Source organism: Tribolium madens, unplaced genomic scaffold, assembly GCF_015345945.1.
Source record: "Tribolium madens isolate multiple individuals breed KSU strain unplaced genomic scaffold, Tmad_KSU_1.1 Scaffold_96;HRSCAF=242;Tcas5.2_LG5, whole genome shotgun sequence".
In the NCBI taxonomy this organism is placed as follows: domain Eukaryota; kingdom Metazoa; phylum Arthropoda; class Insecta; order Coleoptera; family Tenebrionidae; genus Tribolium; species Tribolium madens.
The window spans coordinates 11,307,919-11,334,304 of NW_025401068.1; the positions used below are offsets into that span (position 1 = coordinate 11,307,919).

General features: G+C 29.9%; 3 protein-coding genes across 14 annotated transcripts in view; 1 reads left to right on the forward strand and 2 right to left on the reverse strand.

Moving 5' to 3' along the window:
* Window positions 1-26,386, forward strand: part of LOC123012425 (NPC intracellular cholesterol transporter 2 homolog a) — a 328,174-nt gene that overhangs the window by 19,647 nt on the left and 282,141 nt on the right. The gene's annotated exons all lie outside the window — the stretch shown is intronic.
* Window positions 24,225-24,903, reverse strand: LOC123012426. Of its 2 annotated transcripts, XM_044410334.1 has the most exons (3): window positions 24,764-24,903; window positions 24,589-24,707; window positions 24,225-24,540 (listed from the first exon to the last, which is right to left on the reverse strand). In XM_044410334.1, the coding sequence occupies exons 1-3, from the start codon at window positions 24,774-24,776 to the stop codon at window positions 24,301-24,303; spliced, it is 372 nt and encodes a 123-aa protein (XP_044266269.1). In that variant the 5' UTR covers window positions 24,777-24,903; the 3' UTR covers window positions 24,225-24,300. The 2 variants fall into 2 exon arrangements, with proteins under 2 accessions (XP_044266269.1, XP_044266268.1); XM_044410333.1 differs by having other exon boundaries at window positions 24,225-24,707.
* The window catches only part of LOC123012422, a 9,160-nt gene continuing 7,665 nt past the window's right edge, over window positions 24,892-26,386 (reverse strand). For all 6 annotated transcript variants that reach the window (XM_044410318.1, XM_044410321.1, XM_044410322.1 and 3 more), the window contains exon 3: window positions 24,892-25,439. In XM_044410318.1, coding sequence (XP_044266253.1) covers window positions 25,197-25,439 — 243 coding nt within the window. In that variant the 3' untranslated portion in view covers window positions 24,892-25,196. The remainder of the gene's footprint in view (window positions 25,440-26,386) is intronic.

A 26,386-nucleotide genomic window follows, 5' to 3' on the forward strand; every position in this document is an offset into this window, starting at 1 on the left:
ATGCCTTCTGCAACTCATATCAATATACTATTTTGATATATTTTTTTAATTTTCGTGATTAAAAAATTACAGGGTGCGCCAGAACTCGCGCCCCAGAGGAACACTTCAAGTAAGATAAGATACCAGGAACATGAAAAAAATGTTTAAAAAATTCTATCTGTCAAAAAATTTTTACATTTATTTTTTGACATTTGACATTTTTTATATCTATTTAATGATACTGATGATTTTGTATATGTTTTTTTACAATTATTTAGGAAGAGGACAAAAAATTTGCCAATAAAAGCCACAAATAACATTGAACAGAGTTACAATTGAGGATACAGCTTTCTTGTTTCCTCTCTTAATAGCCTATAGCATGGGCGCCCGCAGAAATTATGGTTAGGGGGGGCAAAAAAAGAGTCGAAATTAATAATAACCGTTTTATAACCGTTTTATTAGTTTCTTATTTCGTTCATGAAAATTTAAATTAGAACGAGTTTGTAAATAATCAAAAAAAAACTTTTTTATATAAAATAGCAACCACTATTTTTCCAGGGGGGGGCAACAGCCCCCACTGGTGCCCCTCTGTGGGCGCCCATGGCCTATAGCAAAAAACTTGGAAAATTATTTTTCCAACAGAAATAAATAGAGTCAGAGTGCAAACTTTAAAACCTCATAACTTCGAAATTTTTATAGATAATTTTTTTAACATTTTTTCCATGTTCCTGGCATCTTACCTTATACAGGGTTATTCATAAATATGAAGCAATATTTGAACCTCAAAAATGAACTATAAAATGATGTTAATTTAAATAATAACTCGTGTCCTATCTCTACTGATAAGAATTTTACAGCCCTCGGAATGTGGGTATGGAAATTTGATTTTTTTGTAATAACTATTTGACCAAATATTATAAAATTTGGAACATTTCCATGTGACAACATACCCTTTAAACTGGTAATCACGAAAATCGGATACATCCACTCAATTTCCGGTTCCAGCAATTGCAGGTCACATTTTCTGTGTTTTTCCATTTTTTTGCTCTCTTAACACCAATTTTTTATTGCCCAAATCGATAGAGTAATCAATTTCGAATAAAAACCGCATAACCTTTAATACCCCTAAAATGGACCGTTTCAAAGATATTTTAATTTAAACTGAGGACTGCACAACGCTGAAACCAAAAAGTAGGGATTTTGAATGGATTATGTCCACGGTAACAAATGACCATGGTTCCACAAATCGCTGTCAGGCATCTGTCAACTTTGACATTGGACCATTCTTGGGCGATTAATTGAAAATATTTAATAAAAGAGTTTACTTCATCAGACTCCAAACGTAATCTACAATAAATCCAAATCGATCTCGTAGCATTTAATTTATAAAAAATTCACAAAATTTTATCGTCAAAGTTAACAGATGCCTGGCAGGAATTTATGTGACCATGGTCATTGGTTGCCGTGGATACCATTTATTCAAAATCCCTATTTTTTGATTTCAGCGTTGTGCAGTCCTCAGTTCAAATTAAAATATCTTTGAAACGGTCCATTTTAGGAGTATTAAAGGTTATGCGTTTTTTTAATCGAAATTGATTACTATATCGATTTGGGCAATAAAAAATTGGTGTTAAGAGAGCCAAAAAATGGAAAAACACAGAAAATGTGACCTGCAACTGCTGGAACCGGAAATTGAGTATATGTATCCGGTTTTCGTGATTACCAGTTTAAAGGGTATGTTGTCACGGGGAAATGTTCCAAATTTTATAATATTTGGTCAAATAGTTCCAAAGTTATTACAAAAAAACCAAATTTCCATACCCACATTCCAAGGGCTGTAAAATTCTTATCAGTAGAGATAGGACACGAGTTATTATTTAAATTAACATCGTTTTATAGCTCATTTTTGAGGTTCAAATATTGCTTCATATTTATGAATAACCCTGTATGAAATTAAGTCGAAAATGCATTATTTTTGCTATTTTGCTTTGCTATCAATTTAGATAGATTTTTAGCGGAAAACTCAGAATTTGCGGTGGGGTACATGAAAAATATCTTGAGAAAATTTAAATAATATAAAAAAAATTAAATTTAAATAAAAAAAATATTAAATTAAGTCATACCTACATTGACGCAACTAATTTAAAAAAATATTAACTCATTTGGGTCTAACTGACGAAAATTCCTAAGTTAATAAAGCAAACAATCACAAAATCATGAATTTTTGTCAAAAAAAATTTACTTACTGGCATTGAAAGATTTTGAGGAGGTTTTTTTAAAGAAACTTAAGTGTAGTATTTTTGATTTCTTTTATGAATTTTCAAAGTTTTTACAAAATAAAAAATACCGTAAATAGTTATTAGAGCGTTTTTTAAACAAGGTACTCTCTAAAACCCTACGATTTTGAAAAAACATTGCAAAACTAAATCTAGGATGCCTTATTTTTGCATGTTTTATTAAGAGACTTACTAAATTTGCAACGTTACAAAAACAAAACAGAAAATGGCAATTTTAGGTCTACATACAGGCTGTCCGGAAAGTCGCGCATCTCCCTGCTCTAGACGACAAGAAAAATGTTAAAAAAAATCTATAAAAATTTCGAAGTTATGAGAATTTTGCACTTTGACTCTATTTATTTCAGTTGGAAAAATAATTTTCCAAGTTTTTTTGATACAGGCTATTAAAAGAAGAAACAAGGAAGCTGTATCCTTAATTGTAATTCTGTTTAATGTTATTTGTGGCTTTTATTGGCAAAATTTTTGTACCTTTACTATATAATTAAAAAAAAATTGTATCATTAAATAGACATAAAAAATGACAGATGTCAAAAAATTTTAACAGATAGAATTTTTTAAACATTTTTTCAGTACTCTGGGGGACTACCCAATTACTCCTTTTCAATTAAGTCGCGACTTTCCAGACACCTTGTATGTTATATTTTCTATGAAATTGCATTATTCTTGGTAATTCTGGTAAATTTAGGTCGTTTTTCACCGAGAAACTTACAAAATTTGTGAGATTTTGCAGAACTTTTGACAAATCAAGTCAAACATGTAAAATTTTAACGAATTTCCATAGAGTGATTTTTAGAATGTTTTTTTTAGCGAGAATTTCACTGAATTTGAATGATTTTGAAAAAATGCAAAATTTAGTCTAAAATGTGTTATTTTCACATATTTTTAAAGATTCAAGGCATTTTCTATGAGGAATTTACTAAATTCAAAATATTCAAAATAACTAATAATAATAATAATAATAACTAATTTTTTTTGAAATCTTGCCAAAACAAACCAGAGAAATCATAAAATGAAATTGATTACCCGGGCCCACCCCTAATTACGAGAATGCTTGTGTGTATTTCAATTAAAACAAGTTTTTTTCTATTTTGCGTCTGAAAGATATTAAAACCGATGCTGTAATGAGCCATGTCAACACCGATTCGGGTGCTGAAGTAGATTTTTTACTTTCTAGAGATTGGTAATGGTGATTTTCAGCGGCGTTTTGAGCGAGTATTCATTGTTAATTCAAGAAAATTTTGAAAAATACTTGAGACCTGACACTTCGAAAATCGAACTTTTAAACTTTATATTACCAACCACACCCTTATTAGAGCAAGAATTCCGAAATTTTGAAAAATTTACTTTTATGTTGAAAAAATACGTAAAATCTGTAAAATAGAAAAAAAAAATTGGTTTGTAAGTCATTTCAGGGAACTCGTTCTTTTTCAAACTCGAGGTTTGTTGCTCGTTTCATAAACTTGCCTTACGAAATGCGTTCTTTAATATACTATTTTTAATAACTCGTTTGGGTGCGTTATGTTTTTAATGGTGATGACAATGCCGTTGAAATTAAATTGGTTTCAATAAATAGATTATGCACAATGACAGTAAATAGAAAAAAATTGTATAAAATAGTCGTTACGGAAGGCCATTTAAGCAATCGTTCGTTCTTCAACTCGCCGCTACGCGGCTCTTGTTTCAACGAATGCCTTCTGCAACTCATATCAATATACTATTTTGATATATATTTTTTTAATTTTCATGATTAAAAAAATATATGGTTTAGTTTTCAAAAGAAACGAGAGTACAAATTTGAAAAACTTCAACGAGATTTTGGAAATATGAGTCACAATGTTATTTTTGCTTCTGTAACAAAATAATTTAGTTTGGGATCAGGCGATGGAAATCGCGTGAAGAAAGCGGGGGTGGTGTAGGTATTGCGGAGGCGCCCATGTCCGCCGGCAGACAATCGACAGGAGGGGTTGAACGTGGGGTGAGGCCAGTGCTGGTATTGTCTTGGATATTTCAGGATAGTCGTTCAATGCAGGTTAATTGACAGCGACACAATGCGGCCAAATAACAAAGCGCTCTCGCCGCGGCCATTGTGTATTAATTTGAGTACGCGATGACATATAGAAGCTCCCAGTAAACAATACATACCACAACAAATGAATGTCGATAATAATGATTTTTTATTCAAAAAAAAATTTTTTTTTTCATAAACTAAAACACATTTGTGCCGTTACAAAAATCAACGTGTATCAAATTAGGATAATCTAAACCGAAAATTCCACTAATGGGCGATTCGATGCCAAATTCGACCTTTAAGTAGTTGGAAGAAATTTGAACAATTAATTTATAGTTTCCCGTAGGGTGCCAAGGAAAGTTCAGGATTTTACGTAAGGACAAGTCGGTTGGTTTATTCCATGCAATAAATTACTAAGGTTAAACACAAGACTTGTTATCAGGTAAATAATGAGAGAATTTTGATATAAAAATCACATGTTATAACAGAAATAAATGAATAGTAAATTAGTAATGATTTTAAGCTTGTCGTCGTGTCTTTAATTAAATTACTATTCGGTCGGTTGCACCCGAATGAATTAAGTCATAAAATATAATTGCTGTGCAAACAGAAAGAGCAGATGGAAATACGGCCATCCGCCACGCACGGCCAATGCGTGATATTACACTTTTAACAATGGACGTGTGATGAAACACAAGAACTAACAATAGCCGCCGACACATTACTTTCCCAACGCGAGGGTGATTCCATATCCAAACAAATTTAACCTTTGCCAAAGAATATGTTCGTCTTTTGGATATTTTTTAATTAACTAAACTCTCATTTTTTAACCTTCTTTGAGTTTGTAAGCCAGTAGGCAATTATACCAAACAGAAAAAAAATATGTAAAGTTTTATTTCGTCACAATTGCCATTTTTAGTTTGTTTCATAAAAAAGTCATATCTCAAAAACTATGAGTCCTAGGTCAAAACGGTTTGCACAGGCGTTTTCTCCGGTTTAAAAATGCCATGTAAAGTAAGGTATCAGAAACATGGGAAAAATGTTACAAAAATTCTAACTATAAAAATTTCGAAGTTATGAGAGCTTACACATTGACTATTTATTTCTGTTGGAAATATAAGTTCCAAGTTTTTTTGCTGCAGGCTATTACAAGAGGAAACAAGGAAGCTGTATCTGAAATTGTAACTCTGTTTAATGTTATTCGTGGCTTTTATTGGCAAAATTTCTCTACCTTTACTAAATAATTATAAAAAAACATACCAAGTGAATAAAATGTATGGAACCCAGCGTTTTTTTCGTAAACTTTGCACTTTACGAATAAAATTATACAATTAAAATGTCACCATTTATCAAGAATAACATTTTTCGAAATTTCTTTTAGTTTTCGAGTTCTGGAAAAAAAATTTTAATGGCAACCCACCCTGGTGATTTTTTTAATTAAAGATTATGATCTAAAAATGACCTCTAATTAAATAAAATTGTTTTTTAGCCAGTACTTTTTTTTTAATTAATTGTTAAAGTAACATGTATCTGAAATTCCATTTAATTGAGGAAACTATTTAAAAAATGTTGAGGGACGTTAGTTAATACACCACTTATTGATTTAGCATTACTTTAAAATTGGTGATATTTTGTTGTATTTATTTTTTGTTATATTTTTCATATCTTGGTTGACAAATTCTGCAAAATTACTCTTTGTTTTACTAAGTCGGTTGATTAAATTAAAAATTAGATATTAAAGTAAATAATTAATAGAAAATGCATTTTGAAGATAAACTATTGATTTGAAAACAATAACAAATAATACCAGATTTTTGCAATAAATTGTTGATTTTTAAATTTTAGAGTATTGTCGGGATTTAATACGTTTATTTTGATCACAGGGCGTGGGAGCATAAACACAATTTCAAAAAATTACCCTTGAACATTTTTCTAGTTTTAGACAAAAGCTCGTAAAGCCTCTTAGTTATAATTTCTGTTTTTACAATCGAATATTTTACATTTATGGTTTTAGTCAATGCGCATTTTTAGTGCGCAGTTTCAGCAAGCTTTCTAAAATTAAAAATTAGAGCAACAGGCTCTATTTTCTTGCATCCAAGCTAACTAAATTTGCGCGCGCAATTTCAGTACTAAATTCAGTACTGAAATTAGTCTCGTGTCAGACAGCTCTGACTCAATATCTCAAAAACTATACATCGTAGAGTATTTTAACTTGTTGAATCGTATTCAGTGGATAATTTTACGTCTAGAAAACCAAATTTCAAGCGTTTTTACGACTTAAGGTGAATTAACTATTTTTACGATTTTACTACACCTTCAAAAACTCAAAAAAATTGTAATTTTTTAAACTTGACCCAATAACGTTCTATGCATTTTTTTGAGTCTTTAAGACCTCTAGAAACGTAAAAAACGTTATATGAATCGATTTTAAAATTGACGGTTTTTTTATTTTTGTCGAGTTTTTGGTTGATTTTTGGCACCGGGAACGGTTTATTGCCAATAACTCCGGACTTATTGGCGATAACCTTTTATGTTTACCACCGTTCGATAGAAAATTTAATTTTCTATCATATACAGAAAAGATTAGTGTTCTACAATAAACAGTTATCGAGAAAATATCTGATAAACTCAAAAATATCAAAAATATAAATTCGACTATAACTTCAAAACTATTATGAATTTTGCAGTTTTCTTGACTTGGCTTTAGCGTCAATCGATAGAGTTTTTTACTCTGATTATGATAATGTTAAGCTTTTTGGTCTAAGTGTAATAGTTTGGCCGTAATCGTCGTTTAAAAAGTATAGATTTCCAAAAATTTTTAAATTTCAAATGCGTTTTTTTACCTTATTCTTAACTTTATTACACAATATCTCACAAACTATACATCGTAGAGTATTTTTTAACTTGTTGCATCGTGTTCAGCTGGTCTTTTTATGTCTAGAAAACCATATTTCAAGCGTTTTTACAACTTAAGGTAAATTGACTATTTTTACTATTTTTACCAAAAACTAAAAAATTCGTAATTTTTTAAACTTGACCCAATAAAGTCTTATGCATTTTTTTGAGTCTTTAAGACCTCTAAAAATGTAAAAAACGTTATGTGGATCAATTTTTAAGTTGAATTTTTTTTGATTTTGGTAGATTTTTGGCACCCAGAGTGGGTGTATTGCCAATAACTCCAGAATTATTGGCGCTAGGCCTTTATGTTTGGTTTGTCAACGTTGGAAAGCAAATTTAATTTTCTATCATACGACAGAAAGTTCATTATCCTACGATAAATAGTTATCGAGAAATTTGCTTATAAAGTCAGAAATATCCAAAATATAAATACGACTAAAATATAACTTCTACGCTACATTTTTCTCAACGCCAATCGATTACCCGGAACATTTTACGTAGGTTTGATAAAAACATAAACCATTTTCAGTTTTGCCGGGAATATTTTTGAACAAACATACAAAAATGGCTTTCTCAAACATATCATAAATTTGATTTAAACCTATTTTATATCTGCCAGGTTTTTTGCTCTAGCTTCTCTAGTTTTCCGGTAATTGAAATTTTTTTTGGGAATTATTAACTTAATTATTTTTTATTTAAGTATATCTTTATTAATTATACATTTCATGTTGTCGTATTTACTTTTTTCATGGATTACAAAAAAATTGCTGCCCTGATCGGAGTTTGAACCGCAGATTTACCTGCCGGACTTTACGTTCTTTCGCACGTCTCCGGTCTAATCCAATATACTCATTCATACACAAAATTATTTTTTTGTCATATTTTTGATACTCAACTGGCATAAAACGAAGATTTGTTTTCTATTTTAAAAAATCTCATCATAATCGCACAAAAACGGAAACTTTGAAACAAGTAAATCAAACAAGCTGTTGACAGTGCATTTCCCTATCTGCTTCAAATTGAATAGCTAATGGCTGTTGATGTTATAAAGATAGAGTGATGAGATATATTCCAACAACCCTCCCTCATCGCCCTCGTCATAAATCTGCGGTGTAAAACAATCGTCTAGTGCTATTAAAGCCATCACAAGACCCACGTGTCCAATGTAATAATATCAGGAGCGACACGCGATGCTGTTCTTTTATTATTTTTATTTATTTTTTTTCATTCAATCGCAATTTTTTCTCTTTGGGGGAATTACCGAAGTTTGGTTCGGTAAAAGTTGTGATTGAAACTTGTGTCAAACATTGTCCAGTGGTGAAAGGAGACTAAAATGACTTCTTTGCATGTCACCATTGACAACAAAAGTTGTCTATTGTTTAGCTAAACAATGCCATCATATCTCCTTGGTGATGAAAGGATTTCATCCCTGTCTGGCGTCCGTTTGGGGCATAGCGTCGTCCTTCCCATTATCGCAGTCTCTTTATGTATGGCTCGATGCGGCATTCAGGACATAACAATGGGAAATGCGGTGACATTTTTATCGTGTGTACATAGAGGATAGAAAATCCGCTGCTGCATGGATTTGCGATCGCTGAATGTCACTCAGTTTACGTATCTTTTCATAAAAACCATCACAAACGCTGATTTTATGCGATAAATGCGATTCGCAGATCTAAACACAAATCCGCGATCCTGCAACAAATAACTGACAAAAAACAGATTTTTCTTTGATTATAAATAGCTAATGTCTACTGTACGATAAATAGGGTAAGTCGGGGAGAGATGGAAAACCTGCAGGTTTTTTTGTCATTTTTTATTTTAAATTAGATTTTGCATACAGGTGTTTCAAAACTTGCGTCCTAGAGAAAAATGCCAAGTGAGATAAGATAACAGGAATATCAAAAAAAATGTAAAGAACTTTATATGCCAAAAAATTTCGGCATTTATTTTTTGACATTTGACTTTTTATGTCTATTTTTTGTTACCGATGATCGTGTATACCTACAGAGTGTCCCAGCGAGTTGGAAAAGTCCATTAGTGATCTTCAAATGGTAAAATTTAAAAAAAATTGTATAGGGCATTGATAGATACTAATCTAGTCCATCGCCTAAAATTATTTTCAACCATACAGCGTACCCCAAAAATAAGTTACGATACAAACTTGTGTTTTTTTAAATGAAAGTCCATTTATGTTTCTTTTCTTCTCATTTTTGGATGTAGCTTTTTAAAACAATGTAAAAGTTTTATTAGTCGATTTCGATTAGTTTTAGAAATAAGATGTTTTTTTACAAAAACATGCACTTTTAAAAAATTTATTACACAAAAACTAAGACAGCTAGAACAAATTTTTTCTTACTTTTGCAAAAAAGAAAGTACAGAACTTAAAGCTGTAGCAATTTTTTAGTGTTTTGCATTTGTAAAGATTAATAAATTAAGAAGTTTGTTAAAAGTGAAAAAAAAAATAAAAAATTTAATGGAACACCCTATTTTTTATTTTTGCATCCAATAGACTGATGAATTGTCTGTCTAAAAAATAAAGTTTTAATGTCTAGAATTGATAAATGAAAAGATATTTAACATTCAATATTAATTGTAGCAACAATACTTATAAATATCTGAGCATTGTTGATAGTATGGCAACCATAGATTCCACCACGGATCACTTATCTGTTGATTTATCTGGGATTGTAAAAGTCGTTATAAATACTGAAATTCGAATTATTTTATTGTAAAAATAAAAAATTATGGATTCAGTTTAGCACAAATGTGATTATTAAGTGATATTTCTTCCATCTCTTGTGCAACTGTGCACTTTTTGACTACTGAAACAATAGTAATTATTTTTTAATGTTTAACGTTAAATATCTTTTTAGTTATCTATATATATAAAGAGGCTTGTCCTGACTGACCTATCAATCCACAGCCTAAACCGTTGGAGACAGAAATTTTAAATTTTCACAGTAGATACCTTTTATAACGTAGGCATTCAATAAGAAAGGATTTTTGGAAAATCAATCCCTAAGGGGGTTAAATGGGGTGGTGAATTCGAAGTTTTAAAGCTATAGCCATGAAAATTGGTATTTAGGCTTTGGGTTAAAAATGAAAAAATACGTATTTTACCATTTTTGGAAATTTCACCCCCAAGGGGGTTGAACAAGGGTAAAAGGACGTAAAATATATGTATTTTTTTAAAGTTAAATTCATAAAAATTGGTATTTAGGCTCTCAGTTAAAAACAAAAAATCACGTGTTTTAGGATTTCGTAAAATTTTATCCCCAAAGGGGTCAGACAAGGGATGAAAATTTGTATAAATATTTATAAATTCGTCATTTTGAAAATTTGTATTTAGGCTTTCGATTAAAAATCAAGTAATACGTGTTTCAGGATTTTTGGAAATTTCACTTTCAAGGGGGTTGAACAAGGGAAAAACTTCGTAAAATATCCGTTTTTTTTATGTTAAATCTATGAAAATTGGTATTTGGGTGTTCAGTTAAAAACAAAATAGCACGTGTTTCAAGATTTTGGAGAATTCTATCCCTAAGGGGGTCAAATAAGGGATGAAAGTTTGTATATATATGTATAATATAGTTAAACATGGAATGAAAATTTGTATCAAAATTTGTCATTGTTAAGTAATATCCATGAAATAAAACTTAAAATTTTACGGTTTTTAATTAAGTTATAAAAGACGGACTTTTTATTTTTACTACGAAGTTCATAATAAATTATGTGTTGCTATATTTTATTAGTAAGTTTCTTAGCCCTTCTGCGTTTTGAAATAGTTGTGGATGTCAAACTACCACGCGAACGAAGCCGCGGGGAACAGCTAGTTGATTATACACACCTAAAAGTAAATAATTTTAGAAAGACAATTTAATAATCTTTTAAATGCAAAAACAATAAATAGGGTGCTCTATTTAAGTTATTGAACTTTTAACAAACGCCTTAATTTTTATATTTTTGCAAATTCAACACACTAAAAAAATGGTACAACCTTATAGATTGTACCTTCTTCTTTGCGGTAGTAAAAGAAATATTTCTAGATGTCTTAGTTTTTTGTAATAAATTTTTTAAAAGTGCATGTTTTCGTCAAAAAACCGTCTTATTTTTAAAAGTAAGCAAAATCGACCAATAAAAGATTAGCTTAAAAACACTGTTATAAAAATCTACATCCAAAAACGCTAAGAAACATGTGGTGTAATATTAAAAAAAACACAAGTTTGTAATGTAACTTATTTTTGAGACACGCTGTATAGTTGAAAATAATTTTAGGCGATGGACTAGATTAGTATCTATCAATGTCCTATATATATTTTTTTATTTTACCATTTAAAGGTCACTAATGGACTTTTTCAACTCGCTGGGACAGCCTGTATGTGTTTTCACAATTATTTAGTAAAGGTACAAAAACACAAATAACGTTAAACATAGTTACAATTCAGGATACAGCTTTTTTGTTTTCCTTTTAATAGCCTGTAGAAAAAAAAACATCTAAAATTATTTGAACTGAAATAAATAGGGTCAGAGTGTAAAATTTAAGTCTATATAATTTCGAATTTTTATAGATACAAATTTTTAACATTTTTTCCATGTACCTGGTATTTTTTCTTATTTATAATTTTCCTGTGAGGCGCGAATTTTGAAACGCCTCGTATGGTGTACAATGAATACATGAATCAGAGAAAATTTTGTAATTTTTATCTACATCTTAGATTCTGTACGTACAGAATTTTATGAGAATTTTTGAAAGTTCGTTAAAAACAAAACAAAATATTTTTCCTTATTTTTAGTGTAAAATAGTATTTATATTATGTAATTCATAGTAAAAGTGACTTTTACTCCGAATAACATTTACTATTTTATCCGCAAACGTATTCAGATCGAGAGTAAAGAGCAACACAAAAATCTAACGTTTTTACTCAAAATTTTTTATTTAGTTTCCAAAATTTAAAGGGGCTAAGATTCCCGAATTTTTGAAACAACTCTTTTCAATTTATTTCAGAACTTCGAGTTCAGAGTTTTGAAAAATTCAGATGTTTTTAAGGTAAAAATGATCTTTTATTTTCCTCAAAATGTTTTACTTTTTTCACTTAACTTTGCATTTGCAGGAATTGTTTCTAAACTCCTGTGAAATAAACCTAATAGCCGTTTTTAATAAATTTTTATTTTTTTTATTGTTTTAAATAAATAGTCACAAATAGTTGTTATTATTTGTTTAACTAAATCACCCTAATTCATGCACCTTATAACAATAAATGCTGGAACGAGTTTTCGAATTTTGAACAGGACGAGTTGTTACAGATGGGTTTTCATTTGATTATGAACAATAGACGTTGAACAATGCCTTTGCCTGAGATGCATTGCAGTCGAAGATGACGAGATTGAATAGACTTTTCAGCAATGCTATTTGCATTTTATCTCCGGTCTCTAAGGCGATAATAAAAGACCTGATCTCGCATTCTAATCATCTATTTATTTATATTTACATCAAGATTAAATTCTTTCACAAAAAGCAACATTTGATTTCCACCACCACCACCCTGTAGATGACTGTAATTATTGGAGCGATTTATCATGTCTTTTTTCCCTTCTTGTTGAATTTAAATATCCGCGAGCGAACAACAAGACAATATAATATTGGTCCGGTGCGGGAACAATGGAGGACGGCCCGGAGTATTCCGGGCGTATGAATGAGGTCCAGACGGTCGGTCGGTCCGGAGTGAAGACTGCGCTGCTTGGCTTATTGTGAACGTCTGACAATGAGCCTTTCACAAACTAACCGCTCCGCTCCCTGCCTATTCACTCCTGCATATTAGATAGAGCGTTAATCATTCCGACGCCAATTTATAAGATATTGGGATGGTCGACGGTCGCGAAAACGGCCAAGGGAATAGAATTATCGCACTTGCAAGTGCACTTAGTTGAAATGACAATTCCATTCAAGACAAATGCTCGAAAGTTGAAACAATAATTAATTTTATCACAAATCTGACTACTTTTATGACTAAAAATGTCACAAGTAAAAGGAAAAATTCTATTTTTCCGTTTAAGGGGATTCCACCTGTATTCTTCTTATGGGAATTACAATGTAAACTCGATCTAAAATATCTTAAGAAACTAACTGGAATTTTTGCTTAACTTTTTTTTGAAATTAAAGGTATACAGGCTGTCCCAACGGTCCGAAAAAGCTCTATAACTTGTTTATTTCAAGAGATTTTGACTTTTTCTTTTTTTATTAGATTTTAGCTGCGTTTTTGATGCACATTTTAAAAATATTGCGGTTTATATACAGGGTGTTCCAATATTAAAAAAACACTAAAGTTATGTTTTTTTAAATGGAATCTACTCAGTTTGATTTTATTTTTGTATTCTACGCTAAATTACAAATAACTTTTATAGAGGTTGTTTTCATTTATCTGTTATCAATTTTGATTTGTGGCGCTTTTTCACCAGAATTTTTTAAATGCAGAGGTCTGTCTAAAAATTCGTATTTTCTAAATGCTTGCACACAAGTTAAAGTAAGTAACGCCATTTGATTCCTGAATGTTTGCCGCATCTTTTAAGTGTTTATTCAACAACCTGCTCAGTGGCATGCGYCTACTACGATTTTTTAAACATGACAAATAAAAAATGTCAAAAACTCATTTTTTTCAAATGGCACTCTTTATTTATTATTGTACCAATCAAAAGATCTTTCGACAAGCTTTCTATCAATATAAGGTTTGTATAGTCTAGTGTAAAATTCTAAGTTGCTATACTAAATTAACTAAATTTTGACAAATTTTTCTGTTTTGAACAATAAAAATCGAGTGGGCCTTATGCAAAAAAAAAATTAGCACAGAAAGTAAACAAAAGTATGGAATTGGAAATTCTTTGCTGGAAGAAAATGTAAAATATTGAGCAACAGAGTTGAGTTATGAGTTACAGAGAAAATTACGCAAAATCTAACATATCGCAAAGCAGTAATTTAGTAGAAAAATGTAAAAACATTAACAAACAAAAAAAAACAAAACATTTAAGCTATTTTACAATTTTCTTTATAACAGATGTTCAAAAATATTACCATTTTTTTCAATACAAGTATGCAGTCTTCGTCTAAAAGATAGTCTAACACGACTTAGCATATCTGCATTTATTAAATGGCATGTATTGCCTATTCTTTGTTTCATATCCTCCGCAGTTGTTGGTCTCAATTTATATACATTTTTGTATAATTTTTTAAATGGAACACTTTGCGGCAGTCTTGCATTTGGGTATTTTTATTTGTAGAGTCTTTGAGCCAATAAAATATTACGATCCGCTTCACCAAGACTGTGTACCATGTTAATGAGTTCTTGACGAGTAAAATTCATTTTGGGACTTATAATCTTCACAATAAAATTGATAGATTGTAATAATGACAGAAGCCCACTCGATTTTTATTGTCCAAAACAGAAAAGTTTTTTGAAATTTAGTTAATTTAGGGTAGCAACTTAGAATTTTACACTAGACTTTACAAACCTTATATTGATGGAAAGCTTGTCAAAAGATCTTTTGATTGGTACAATAATAAATAGAGGGTGCCATTTGAAAAAAATGAGTTTTTGACATTTTTAATTTGTCATGTTTAAAAAATCGTAGTAGGCGTATGCCACTGAGCAGGTTGTTGAATAAACACTTAAAAGATGCGGCAAACATTCAGGAATCAAATGGCGTTACTTACTTTAACTTGTGTGCAAGCATTTAGAAAATACGAATTTTTAGACAGACCCCTGCATTTAAAAAATTCTGGTGAAAAAGCGCCACAAATCAAAATTGATAACAGATAAATGAAAACAACCTCTATAAAAGTTATTTGTAATTTAGCGTAGAATCCAAAAATAAAATCAAACTGAGTACATTCCATTTAAAAAAACATAACTTTAGTGTTTTTTTAATATTGGAACATCCCTGTATATAAACCGCAATATCTTTAAAATGTACATCAAACAGCTAGCTATAATCTAAAAAAAAAAGTCAATATCTCTTAAAATAAACAAGTTATAGAGCTTTTTCGGACCGTTGGGACAGCCTGTATGTTATAATATTATATAGGGGTTCAATTTTTGCTTTTTCCAAAAAAGGTAGTTATTAAATTTTTATCGAATTAAATGTATTTTTTTTTGTTTTTTAATTTTGTCGAAATTAACAAAATATCAAAATAAATGTTTATGTAGTTATAAAATACGATTTGATTGACGACGTGTCTTATGTTTCTTGGCATTTTGTCAAATTTAATATTATTTTGACAAATTGCTTCATATTAATTTCTGAATTTAGTAAAATTTCTAATTTAATATTAAAATTAAAAACAACACGAATTTCATAGTTTCTTAAAAATCTCGGACTATTAAATTTTCGCACACTAATGGTCGCTCGAATTTCAAACTACGACTTTAATTTTAAATTCGAATTTAATTAGAGCTGTAATAAATATAAAATAAAAACAAAATCAATTCATAAATGTGTAAAAACCCAAGCACCAGATTTCGCTCAAATTATTTCTTTTACTCAATACCTGCAAACCGACCCGTTACTTTACACACGCAATTTGTTAAAAACACCTATGGCACATGAAAAAATGCAATAATTACTAGAGTGGGCCGAAAAAACTAATTTTTTTATTTCGAAGTTGTAATAGCACGGAAAAGTTGCGAATTGTATACAGGGTGCGCCAGAACTCGCGCCCCAGAGAAACATTTTAAGTAAGGTAAGATATCAGGAACATGGAAAAAAATGTTAAAAAAAATTCTATCTGTCAAAAAATTTTGACATTTATTTTTTGACATTTGACATTTTGTTATGTCTACTTAATGATACTGATGATCTTGTATATGTTTTTTTTTTTTAATTATTTAGTAAAGGTACAAAAATTTTGTCAATAAAAGCCACAAATAACATTAAACAGAGTTACAGTTTAGGATATAGCTTCTTTGTTTCTTCTTTTAATAGTTTATAGCAAAAAAACTTTTAAAATTATTTTTCTAACAGAAATAAATAGAGTCAAAGTGCAAAATTTAAACCCTCATAATTTCGAAATTTTTATAGATAAAATTTTTTTAACATTTTTTCCGTGTTCCTGGTATCTTATCTTATATGGCATTTTTCTCTGTATACAAAAAAAGAAAAACAAATTATCAAAATCGGTTGACATCTTCCGGGCGCGCATAGGCCCTAAAGTTGACAAAACATTGAAAATTTTAAATTTTTACGAGTTCTTATATCTTTAATATACTTTTTTTAACGTAATACGAGTACTTACAGTATTTTTTATTTTTGAACATAAGAACATTGCGTTTCAGAAAACATCTAATTAAAAATTAAAAAAAAAAATAATAATAGTTACACTTTACACATTTTACTTTAGTAATTTTAAATTATTCACGACCGTTTGTTATCGTTGTCATCGTTATGGTTGCTTTTTATCTTTTTTTTTGGTCAAGAAATTCTGGCCTGATCACCAATTACCGCAAACTCCCTCATAAATTATTCCAAGTTTCCGATTTTCAATATTAAAATGTTATTTAAGTATTCAAAACCTATCAACTTTAACATTATTTTATTTTCACAAATACCACAGAAAAAAAATCAAAGAAAATAGAAAATATTCTAGTTAATTGAATTTTTTTTTCTCCAAATTTTACGTGTAGAAAACCAGATTTCAAGCGTTTTTTCGACTTGAGATAAATTGACTATTTTGCGATTTTACTACCGCTCACCTTGAAAAACTCAAAAAATTCGTAATTTTTTAAACTTGCACTAATAGCGTTTTGTGCACTTTTTTGAGTCCTTAAGACTTCCAGAAATGTAAAAACGTAATATAGAACAATTTTAAAATTGAAAATTTTCTTGATTTTTGTCGAGATTTTGGTCGATTTCTGGCACCCGGAGCGGTCTATTGCTAATAACTCCGGACTTATTGGTGATAACCTCTTATGTTTGGTACTGTTGGAAAGAATATTTAATTTTCTATCATATACAAAAAAGATCAGTGTTTTGTTTTATTTTAGAATAATTCTATTACTATTACTCAAAATTAATTGAAGACCAGTGGCGCAGAAAAAGATAGAGTTTAGGGGGTGTTTATCTATGTAAAAAAATGCGCACTTATTTATAATTGTACATAGTATACAGTGTGTTAAAAAATATTCTGTTACTTTGCGGACCTAGGTTTATTAAGAGTATTTTTTTTGGTTGTTTTGGTCCATACTACTACCTCCTGAAATATTTCTTTTTTTACACCCTGTGTGAAATGTATACAGGTGTTCCGTTTTTATTGTTACAAATTTAAACAGAAGATAGGATATTTAATTCTAAGACAAAAGTTTCCAATAAACATGTATCGAAAAATGCTTGGTAAAGGAGCTACACCCCCTGAAAGGGGGCTAATAGGTTTTTGCTAAAATTTCAAAAACCATTTAAGATAAAATTACAAAATTTGGTTAGATGATAACCTTTATACACCTAAACGAATTTAAACATCAAATGTCGAAATTTTTAATCAGGGGCGTACGAAACTGGTGGGGTTTAGGGTAAAAAATACTCTATCTATTTTGGTTTCTTTAGTTATGCATTGACCAAAATGGTGGTCACTTTGAACAACTCCTTTAGATTTAGGCAAATTCATTTAATTAATGTTATTATTGTTACTGTAATGTAATGTTAATAAGTTGAGGTTGATTAAAAAATATGAATTTCTTGCTTTTATTATTCTGTAAATTCTGATTTATTTGAATGTTGTATTGGTGTGTAACATAAATTTTAAATTAATTTTATTCAAAAACAATAAGTCGTATCGACACAAGAGAGACTTTTCTGTGATAAACTTAAGATTTTGTTGCTGAAAATACCGAGAAACTAAAGCCAAAATAAATAGGGTGTTTTTTTACCTTAAACTCCTCCAGTTTCGTACGCCCCTGATTAAAAATTTCGACATTTGATGTTTGAATTCGTTTAGGTGTATAAAGGTTATCATCTGTACCAAATTTTGTAATTTTATCTTAAATGGTTTATGAAATATTAGCAAAAACCTATTAGCCCCCTTCCAGGGGGTGTAGCTCCCTTACCAAACATTTTTAGATACATATTTATAGGAAACTTTTGTCTTAGAATTGAATATCCCATCACCTGTTTAAATTTGTAACAATAAAAACGGAACACCCTGTATTTCATGCTACTTTTACTTTATTATACTTTATATTACTTACCTTTTGTTTTCACTAATACACTTATGTAAATCTTTTGTATTATTAGTAATAATAACAATAATTAATTAAAAAAAAATTTCTTAATTTTTAATGCAAAACTTACCTTTCATTTATTTTACTTTTAACTTACCTTTTGTTTACTTTATATTATTACTGTTAACTTTTACACTATTTTTACTTTTGTAGATACTTGGTTTAAGTTCGCGCCCGCCATCTATTGGTGCTTATTTTAGTTAGTATTGTGCGCTTTCTTTTCTCTTAAATTTCTCTTTTTTTATATTTATTTTCTCTTCTCTTATATTTATTAGAACATGTGACATGTTTTAAAGATCGCGCTCTTATGCGCCCGCCCTCTTTTGACATTTATTTGAATTATATATAAATTTGAGAAAAATTGCCGACTTGGCCGGGGCTCGAATCCCGGACCTACCTGCTGGAAAGCGGGACCTTATGCCGCTGAGCCACCTCCGCCGCCGACAACTTTAATGTTTTCCTTCAATATATTCAACACTTACACAAAATTTTTCAAAAAATTATTTTTTGCATTTTTACAACGTTTTTGTGCTTTTCTAAGTCTTTTGAACCCCCAAGAGTGCAAATGGATAATTTTAAAGTTTTTAATTTTTTCGGTTTTTGTCGAAATTTTGGGCGATTTTCGGTATCCGGAGCCGTCTAATGCCAATAACTCCGGACTTATTGGAGATAACTTCTTATATTTGGAACCATTGGAAAGAAAATTTAATTTTCTATCGTATACAAAAAAAAATCAGTGCTCTACGATAAATAGTTATCGAGAAAATTTGTGATAAAGTCAAAACTATCAAAATATCCGATAGATTTTGACGCGTTGATTACGAATTTGCCAAGCATTTGGAGGAGCTATCTCCTCCAGTTTCGCCGTAATCGGCGTTTAAAAATTCAAATTCAAAAAATTCAAAAAAATCCGGTTAATTTTACATACAGTACTAGTTTTTCATAAGAATCAAAAATTTTTGATTTTTTGGTCAAAATCGGTACTTATGCTTCTAGCCTTATTCTTAAGTGTATTACTGAATATCTCAAAAACTATGCATCGTAGGGTATTTTAACTTGTTGCATCGTGTTCAGTGCGGAATTTTACGTCCAGAAAAGTATATTTCAAGCGTTTTACGACTTAAGATAAATTGACTATTTTTACGATGTTACTATCGCTCAAAACTCAAAAAATTCGTAATTAGTTAATTGAAATTTTTTTCTCCAAATTTAATTTTTCAGGTCCCACTGCCATACGCTAAAAATTTTGTACAATATCAAAATAAATCCTTTATCATTTACACTATCAACATTTTTTTTTAGAAATATAAAATTAGAAAATTAGAAATATTTTGCGCTGGTCTTAAAACTTGGGACACTCTGTATAATAAACTACTACTCCAATTATTTAATACACAAGTGTAAAAAAATAAAATAACATTTATTAAATAAATATTAAATTAGAAATTTTACTAAATTCAGAAATTAATATGAAGCAATTTGTCAAAATAATATTAAATTTGACAAAATGCCAAGAAACATAAGACACGTCGTCAATCAAATCGTATTTTATAACTACATAAACATTTATTTTGACATTTTGTTAATTTTGACAAAATTAAAAAACAAAAAAAATACATTTAATTCGATAAAAATTTAATAACTACCTTTTTTGGAAAAAGCAAAAATTGAACCCCTATATAATATTATAACATACAGGCTGTCCCAACGGTCCGAAAAAGCTCTATAACTTGTTTATTTTAAGAGATATTGACTTTTTCTTTTTTTTAGATTATAGCTAGCTGTTTGATGTACATTTTAAAAATATTTCGGTTTATATACCCTAGGGTGTTCCAATATTAAAAAAACACTAAAGTTTTGTTTTTTTAAATGGAATCTACTCAGTTTGATTTTATTTTTGGATTCTACGCTAAATTACAAATAACTTTTATAGAGGTTGTTTTCATTTAACTGTTATCAATTTTGATTTGTGGCGCTTTTTCACCAGAATTTTTTAAATGCAGGGGTCTGTCTAAAAATTCGTATTTTMTAAATGCTTGCACAYAAGTTAAAGTAAGTAACGCCATTTGATTCCTGAATGTTTGCCGCATCTTTTAAGTGTTTATTCAACAACCTGCTCAGTGGCATGCGCCTACTACGATTTTTTAAACATGACAAATTAAAAATGTCAAAAACTCATTTTTTTCAAATGGCACCCTCTATTTATTATTGTACCAATCAAAAGATCTTTTGACAAGCTTTCCATCAGTATAAGGTTTGTATAGTCTAGTGTAAAATTCTAAGTTGCTATCCTAAATTAACTAAATTTCAAAAAACTTTTCTGTTTTGGACAATAAAAATCGAGTGGGGTTCTGTCATTATTTTTTTCTGTCATTTTTTTTTTTAGAAATATAAAATTAGAAAATATTTTGCGCTGGCCTTAAAACTTGGGACACTCTGTATAATAAACTACTACTCCAATTATTTAATACACAAGTGTAAAAAAATAAAATAACATTTTATTGGACCACAGGTTTCTTCTGGATTTACCCATTTTGTGTGTAATTTTGGTGGATGCGCCGGGCAATTTTTTTTAAAATTTTTATGTGCGTTTGACGCACGCAAGTGTATTTTGGTGCCATTTGACCTTAACTTGTCTTGAGACAAAGCCCACTATCGGTGCAGAGAAACAAAAGGCGTCGTCGGTCGACAAGACAATCAAGTAAAGGTCCCTTAAAATGTAAGAAAGCGAAGAGACAATAGCCTTCACATATACAAAGTATAATGGAAATGAACACAAAAAAGTCATCGCATCGGTCGCGGGGTGACGAGGAGCGAGGAGAGCGGAAGCTGGTAACAATACACAATGCTCGTGTGGTGGTTCACAATGGGGGCTAAAAGAATAGCCGAATGCACCGGCCGTGAATGCCGCATAAAAGAAGTCACTTTTATATAATTGTGTAAATAAAGGACACGCTTTTCAAACGCTGCTGGAGCGCGCTGCTATGCTAAAGAGAACGATTTTTTACCCAACGACTTGAAACCTAACGCGCCATAGCGGATCGCTTTCCAATCAATTCACATTTTAGATATTTTTTTACTCGAGAATCATGAAACTAAAAAAATTTTTGCTCGGTGATTGAACAAAAAACACGTTCAACATGATGTTTTTATAATTGTTTTTTTCAATTTTGAAAGATATTAAAAAATTCTCTTTTTATCAATATGTAAATGTAAATTACTTAAAACCTCTCAACTTTTGCGTTATTTCATTGTAACAATTATGATTTTAAAATTAGAGGAATTTTATCATATACAGGTGTTTCAGAAAATATTTCAATATCTTGTTTTTTTTTAATTAGTTTGTATAACCAATTAGCAAAGCATCAAATTGAAGTGTATTTAGTCTTTCAACTTCAAATTAAAAATATTTATTTTGGCGCCGGTTCAAAGACACTAGGTATTTCGTTTACTTTTTATTAATGATTGACGAAAATAATGATCTTTTCTCTAGTAGCAAGTTTTTATTTGCTTAACAATTTTAAAGCTTTGAAACACCAAATAAGTAACAATTCCATCTTAAGTTTTGAAAAATGTGCTGCATTATTTAGCTTTGCTACAAAAGCTTTAATATACAGGATGTTCAAAAAATTGCGCACTTCCTTGAAAGGGAGTAATTGGGTAGTCCCCCAGAGTACTGAAAAAATGTTTAAAAAATTCTCTGGCAAAAAATTTTGACATTAATTTTTTGACATTTGACTTTTTTAGGTCTATTTAATGGTACTGATGATCTTGTGGATGTTTTTTAAGTAATTTCACATTAATTTCGATAGTTCTAAGAAATTCAACGTAATTTTCAAAAGAATTATCTTTTTTAATAATACCAAAAAGAATTCTAGTAAATCTGGAAAGAATTTCAGAAAGTCCAGAAAATCCTTAGTAATTTACAAATAATTTCAAGTTTTAAAAAAAATCTACCGAAATTACCGAAATGAAATTACAATAGTTCATCGTAATTGATTGTTTTTAGATTAATTCCTATAATTCCAACTTAGCTTTTAAAAGAATTTATCTCCGATAATTTCAAAAACAATTCCAGTAAATCCAGAAAACTTTCAGTATTTCTAAGAAAATTCTACCGAAATTTTGGTTACTTCAATAATCCATCGTAATTCCATTGTTTTGAAAAATGTACTGCATTGTTTAGCTTTGCTACAAAAGCGTTAATATTTAGGCGAGACATCGTTAACTTGGAAAAAATGTGTACAACTAATTTTTATTACAAAAAATTCTACTAAAATAATTTCAGTAATTCCAAAAAAAACCCGCAGAAAATTTAGTAATTCTAATTATTCATCGTAATTCAATTGCTTTTAGGTTAATTTATAATTCTAAATTAATTTCTGTAATTCCAACTTAAATTTCGTAATTTCAAAATAATTCTTTTAATTGCAAATTAATTTGGATAGTTCTAAGGAATTCAACGTAATTTTCAAAAGAAATTATCTTTCTTAAGAATACCAAAAAGAATTGTAGTAAATCTGAAAAGGATTTTAAAAAGTCCAGAAAAATTTCAGTGATTTACAAATAATTTCAGTAATTGTAAAAAAATTCTATTGAAATTCCAGTAATTACAGTAGTTTATCGTAATTGATTGTTTTTAGATTAATTCCTATAATTCCATCTTAGTTTTTATAATTTCAAATTAATTAATTATAATTCCAAATTAATTTTGATAATTCTAAGAAATTCTAAGAAATTTCAAAACAATTCCAGTAAATCCAGAAAACTTTCAGTATTCTAAGAAAATTCTACCGAAATTTTAGTTACTTCAATAATCCATCGTAATTCCATAGTTTTTATATTAATTCCTACAATTCCAAATTAATTACTGTAATTCCAACTTAATTTTCGTAATTTCAAAATACTTTTTGTAATTCCAAATTAGTCCTGACAGTTCTAAGAAATTTAACGTAATTTTTAAAAGAAATAATGACCTCCGATAATTCCAAAAAACATCCCGTAAATCCAGAAAAATTCCAGTACTTAATTCGCAAATAAGTGAAAGTAAAGTTAATTTTAATAATACCAAATCCTAAAATAAATAATTTCAAGCAATTTTGATAATAAAAAAAAATTGTACAACTAATTTCTTCTTGTATTTAGGTTTGCCAGTTTATGTATTTGCTTACTGTATCAACTTTTAAATCTAAAATTATGTATTATTCTATTAATACTTAAAAATTCTATAGCGAGAAACAACAAAAAAATTATTAAACTGTTTTATTTTTTCCTAAAAATTAGACATATTTCAAAAGTAAGTTTTTAGACATAATTATAGTGAAGCTAAATAGGATAAATTCGGAATCAATGGACCAGCGGGAGAAATGACAAAAACATTCCTGGTTTGAATTGAAATAAGGATCATAAACTTACCGCATATTTTCCAAAATGTGGTCCATCTCTCCCAGACTTACCCTATCTGTTTTCGTTAATTTTGTTATTTAATTAAATTGCTTTTCAAATCCTAAGAAAAAAGCTCGATGAATTCATAACGTAACAGGTGGCGCCGCTCTGCGGTAAAGCTCGGTACTAAATGCAAGTTTACTCTCCGAAGCTCCTGAAAGCAACAGTTGGACGAATTTCAGCCGCTTCACAAACGATGGCGCTGCTGAATTTTTAAACGCAACAAGTGGCTTATAGCACATGTTTATCTGAAATAATTTAGTTTCGGACACAGAGTTCATTAAAACAACAATTTTTTTAACAAGTGTGGAAGGAGTTAATTAAACAAACTCTGTGTAACATTTAAAGAAAATATATTTATATTAAAAAAATTACAAGTAATTATAAAAACTCAAATATCGGTTAAAATTGGTTAGAAATTTTCATCAGGGTAGAAAAAGTAATAGCGGCCATTTTTGTCGCGTATTTTCCGCACAACAGTGTACCGACCACTTGTTTCACTAAACTTGAAAAAATCCCTATCGACGTAAACATTCCTGGAAGGGCGATAATCCCAATTCCATTCAACATTAGTTCCCAAATCCAGGACATCGCGACCGTGATACCCAATACTGAGGGTCCCAATTTCGGGCAAATTTTCCCCAATACAGGCCTGGAAACGAAAAATTAAATCATGTAAAAAAATTACGAAAAATGTTACCTCTGGAGAAGATTTTTCAAAAATGGTTTCAAATACCGGTGCTAGATTTTTCGCCACTAAAGTTGGACTTTTTCGGGTGGTTTGCTTCGATTTTCGGGGAGTCTCAAGTGGGGTTCGTTCTAAAATAATTATAAAAAAAAATAATTAAAGAAATAACAAAAATGATAAAACTAACCTTGACTAGACATTTTGTTTGTATTGGTCCTGTGGGTTTCTCAAAAACAGGCTGAGTAGTGAAACTAGTGAAAGTGGGATTGGGGGTTGAAACTCTGATTTGTGGGGTGGGGGTAACTATACGACAAGTTAACTAAATAGCTATTTATTATATTGTCAAAAAATCACATATTCAGTCTTACCAACTACCAAAAATCACAAAATTACAACAATATAAAATTCACAACCAAATTTTTGATCTCGGTCTGGTAATTTGAAAAAAAATATCACTGTGATAGTATAACTCAACTTGTTTCTAATAAGTTGGCACTAAAATGAGATTAAATCTAGGCAATTAAGTACAAACGTAAAAAAGTGTGAAAGCTAAAATACTGAACGTTTCGCCAAACTTTTAAATGAAACATGTTTGGGTAAGACTACCAATAAATTGTCATTTAGAAATAGTGGGGTTCCTTGTAGGAACAACCCTCTACGGGGCAAGTGGACGTAACATGATCTGGTATGTTAGCACCTAATACTCGAGAATATTGAGATCTGTTCTCAAAAAAATAACTTGGTTCGTTTTGTAGAACTGCACTTTTGCAATCCCACTTCCATGCGATATTCGATCCCAGATTGAGAATATCCCGGTTTTGATAGATAATTTGGGGTTTTTCCACCGGCTCCGGATCCGTGCTCTGAAACCAAGGTTATTGGGGTGATTTCTAATCCACTCAAAGGATTAGGGAATTTTTGTGAAAGTGGGATTTTTGACCTCTTGTTAGTGTTGCCAGGTGTTCATGTTAGTCTGGTGAAAACTTTTGTAAAAATTCTAGTATTTGGTGATTTTTTGGAGATGAAAAAAACTGTTTTTCGAGTATGTTCCACGTTTTCAACCAAAAACTTCATTATTTCGTCAGGTTTTTTCAAAAAGTCGAGAAACCACCAAATTGGTTAAAGATAGTTCTGTTTGTTTTTTTACAAGATTTTACTAGAATCGAAAATGTTGTCTTTTTCGAATACTTTTTCAGCTAGAAACACAATTACATAGCAATGCAAAAATTCAACAAATTCGACCAAAAACGGCGTTATTTTTACCCTTTTTCAAGTACGTTTTTGAGATAAAAACAAAGAAAATTCTAAAAAGAAGCAGGAAAAAAATTACTAAATTAGATCGAAATTGATATTATTTTTATGTTTTTTCGCTGGACTTACTTCGTTTTAGAACCAGAGGCTCATTTATTTTGCAAAACCTTGTTCAAACACGCTTCAAAATCACAAAAACAATTGATATTGATGGTATTTTGTTTGTCTCACTCAATTTGATTGGTTTTGAGCAAAATAAGACAATAATAAGACGAGAATATTTTTAAGTACGTTGCTTGCAATCTCAGGTTTTTCGCGAGATTTGGCTAAAACGAACGGAAAAATCAACATATCAAGTCAAAAATTACATTGATTTTGCATTTCTTGAGAATCGTAGCATGTTTTACACAAATTATATTGCAAAACAAGGCAAAAAAACACAGAATTAGGCCCAAAATGATATGATTTTTTCCTTTTTTGAAAGTTCAAGCAGATTTTTAAGCTGAGAACTCTGTTTTTTCCTGAGAGTTCGCCATAGCGTGTCAAAAATCACTAAATT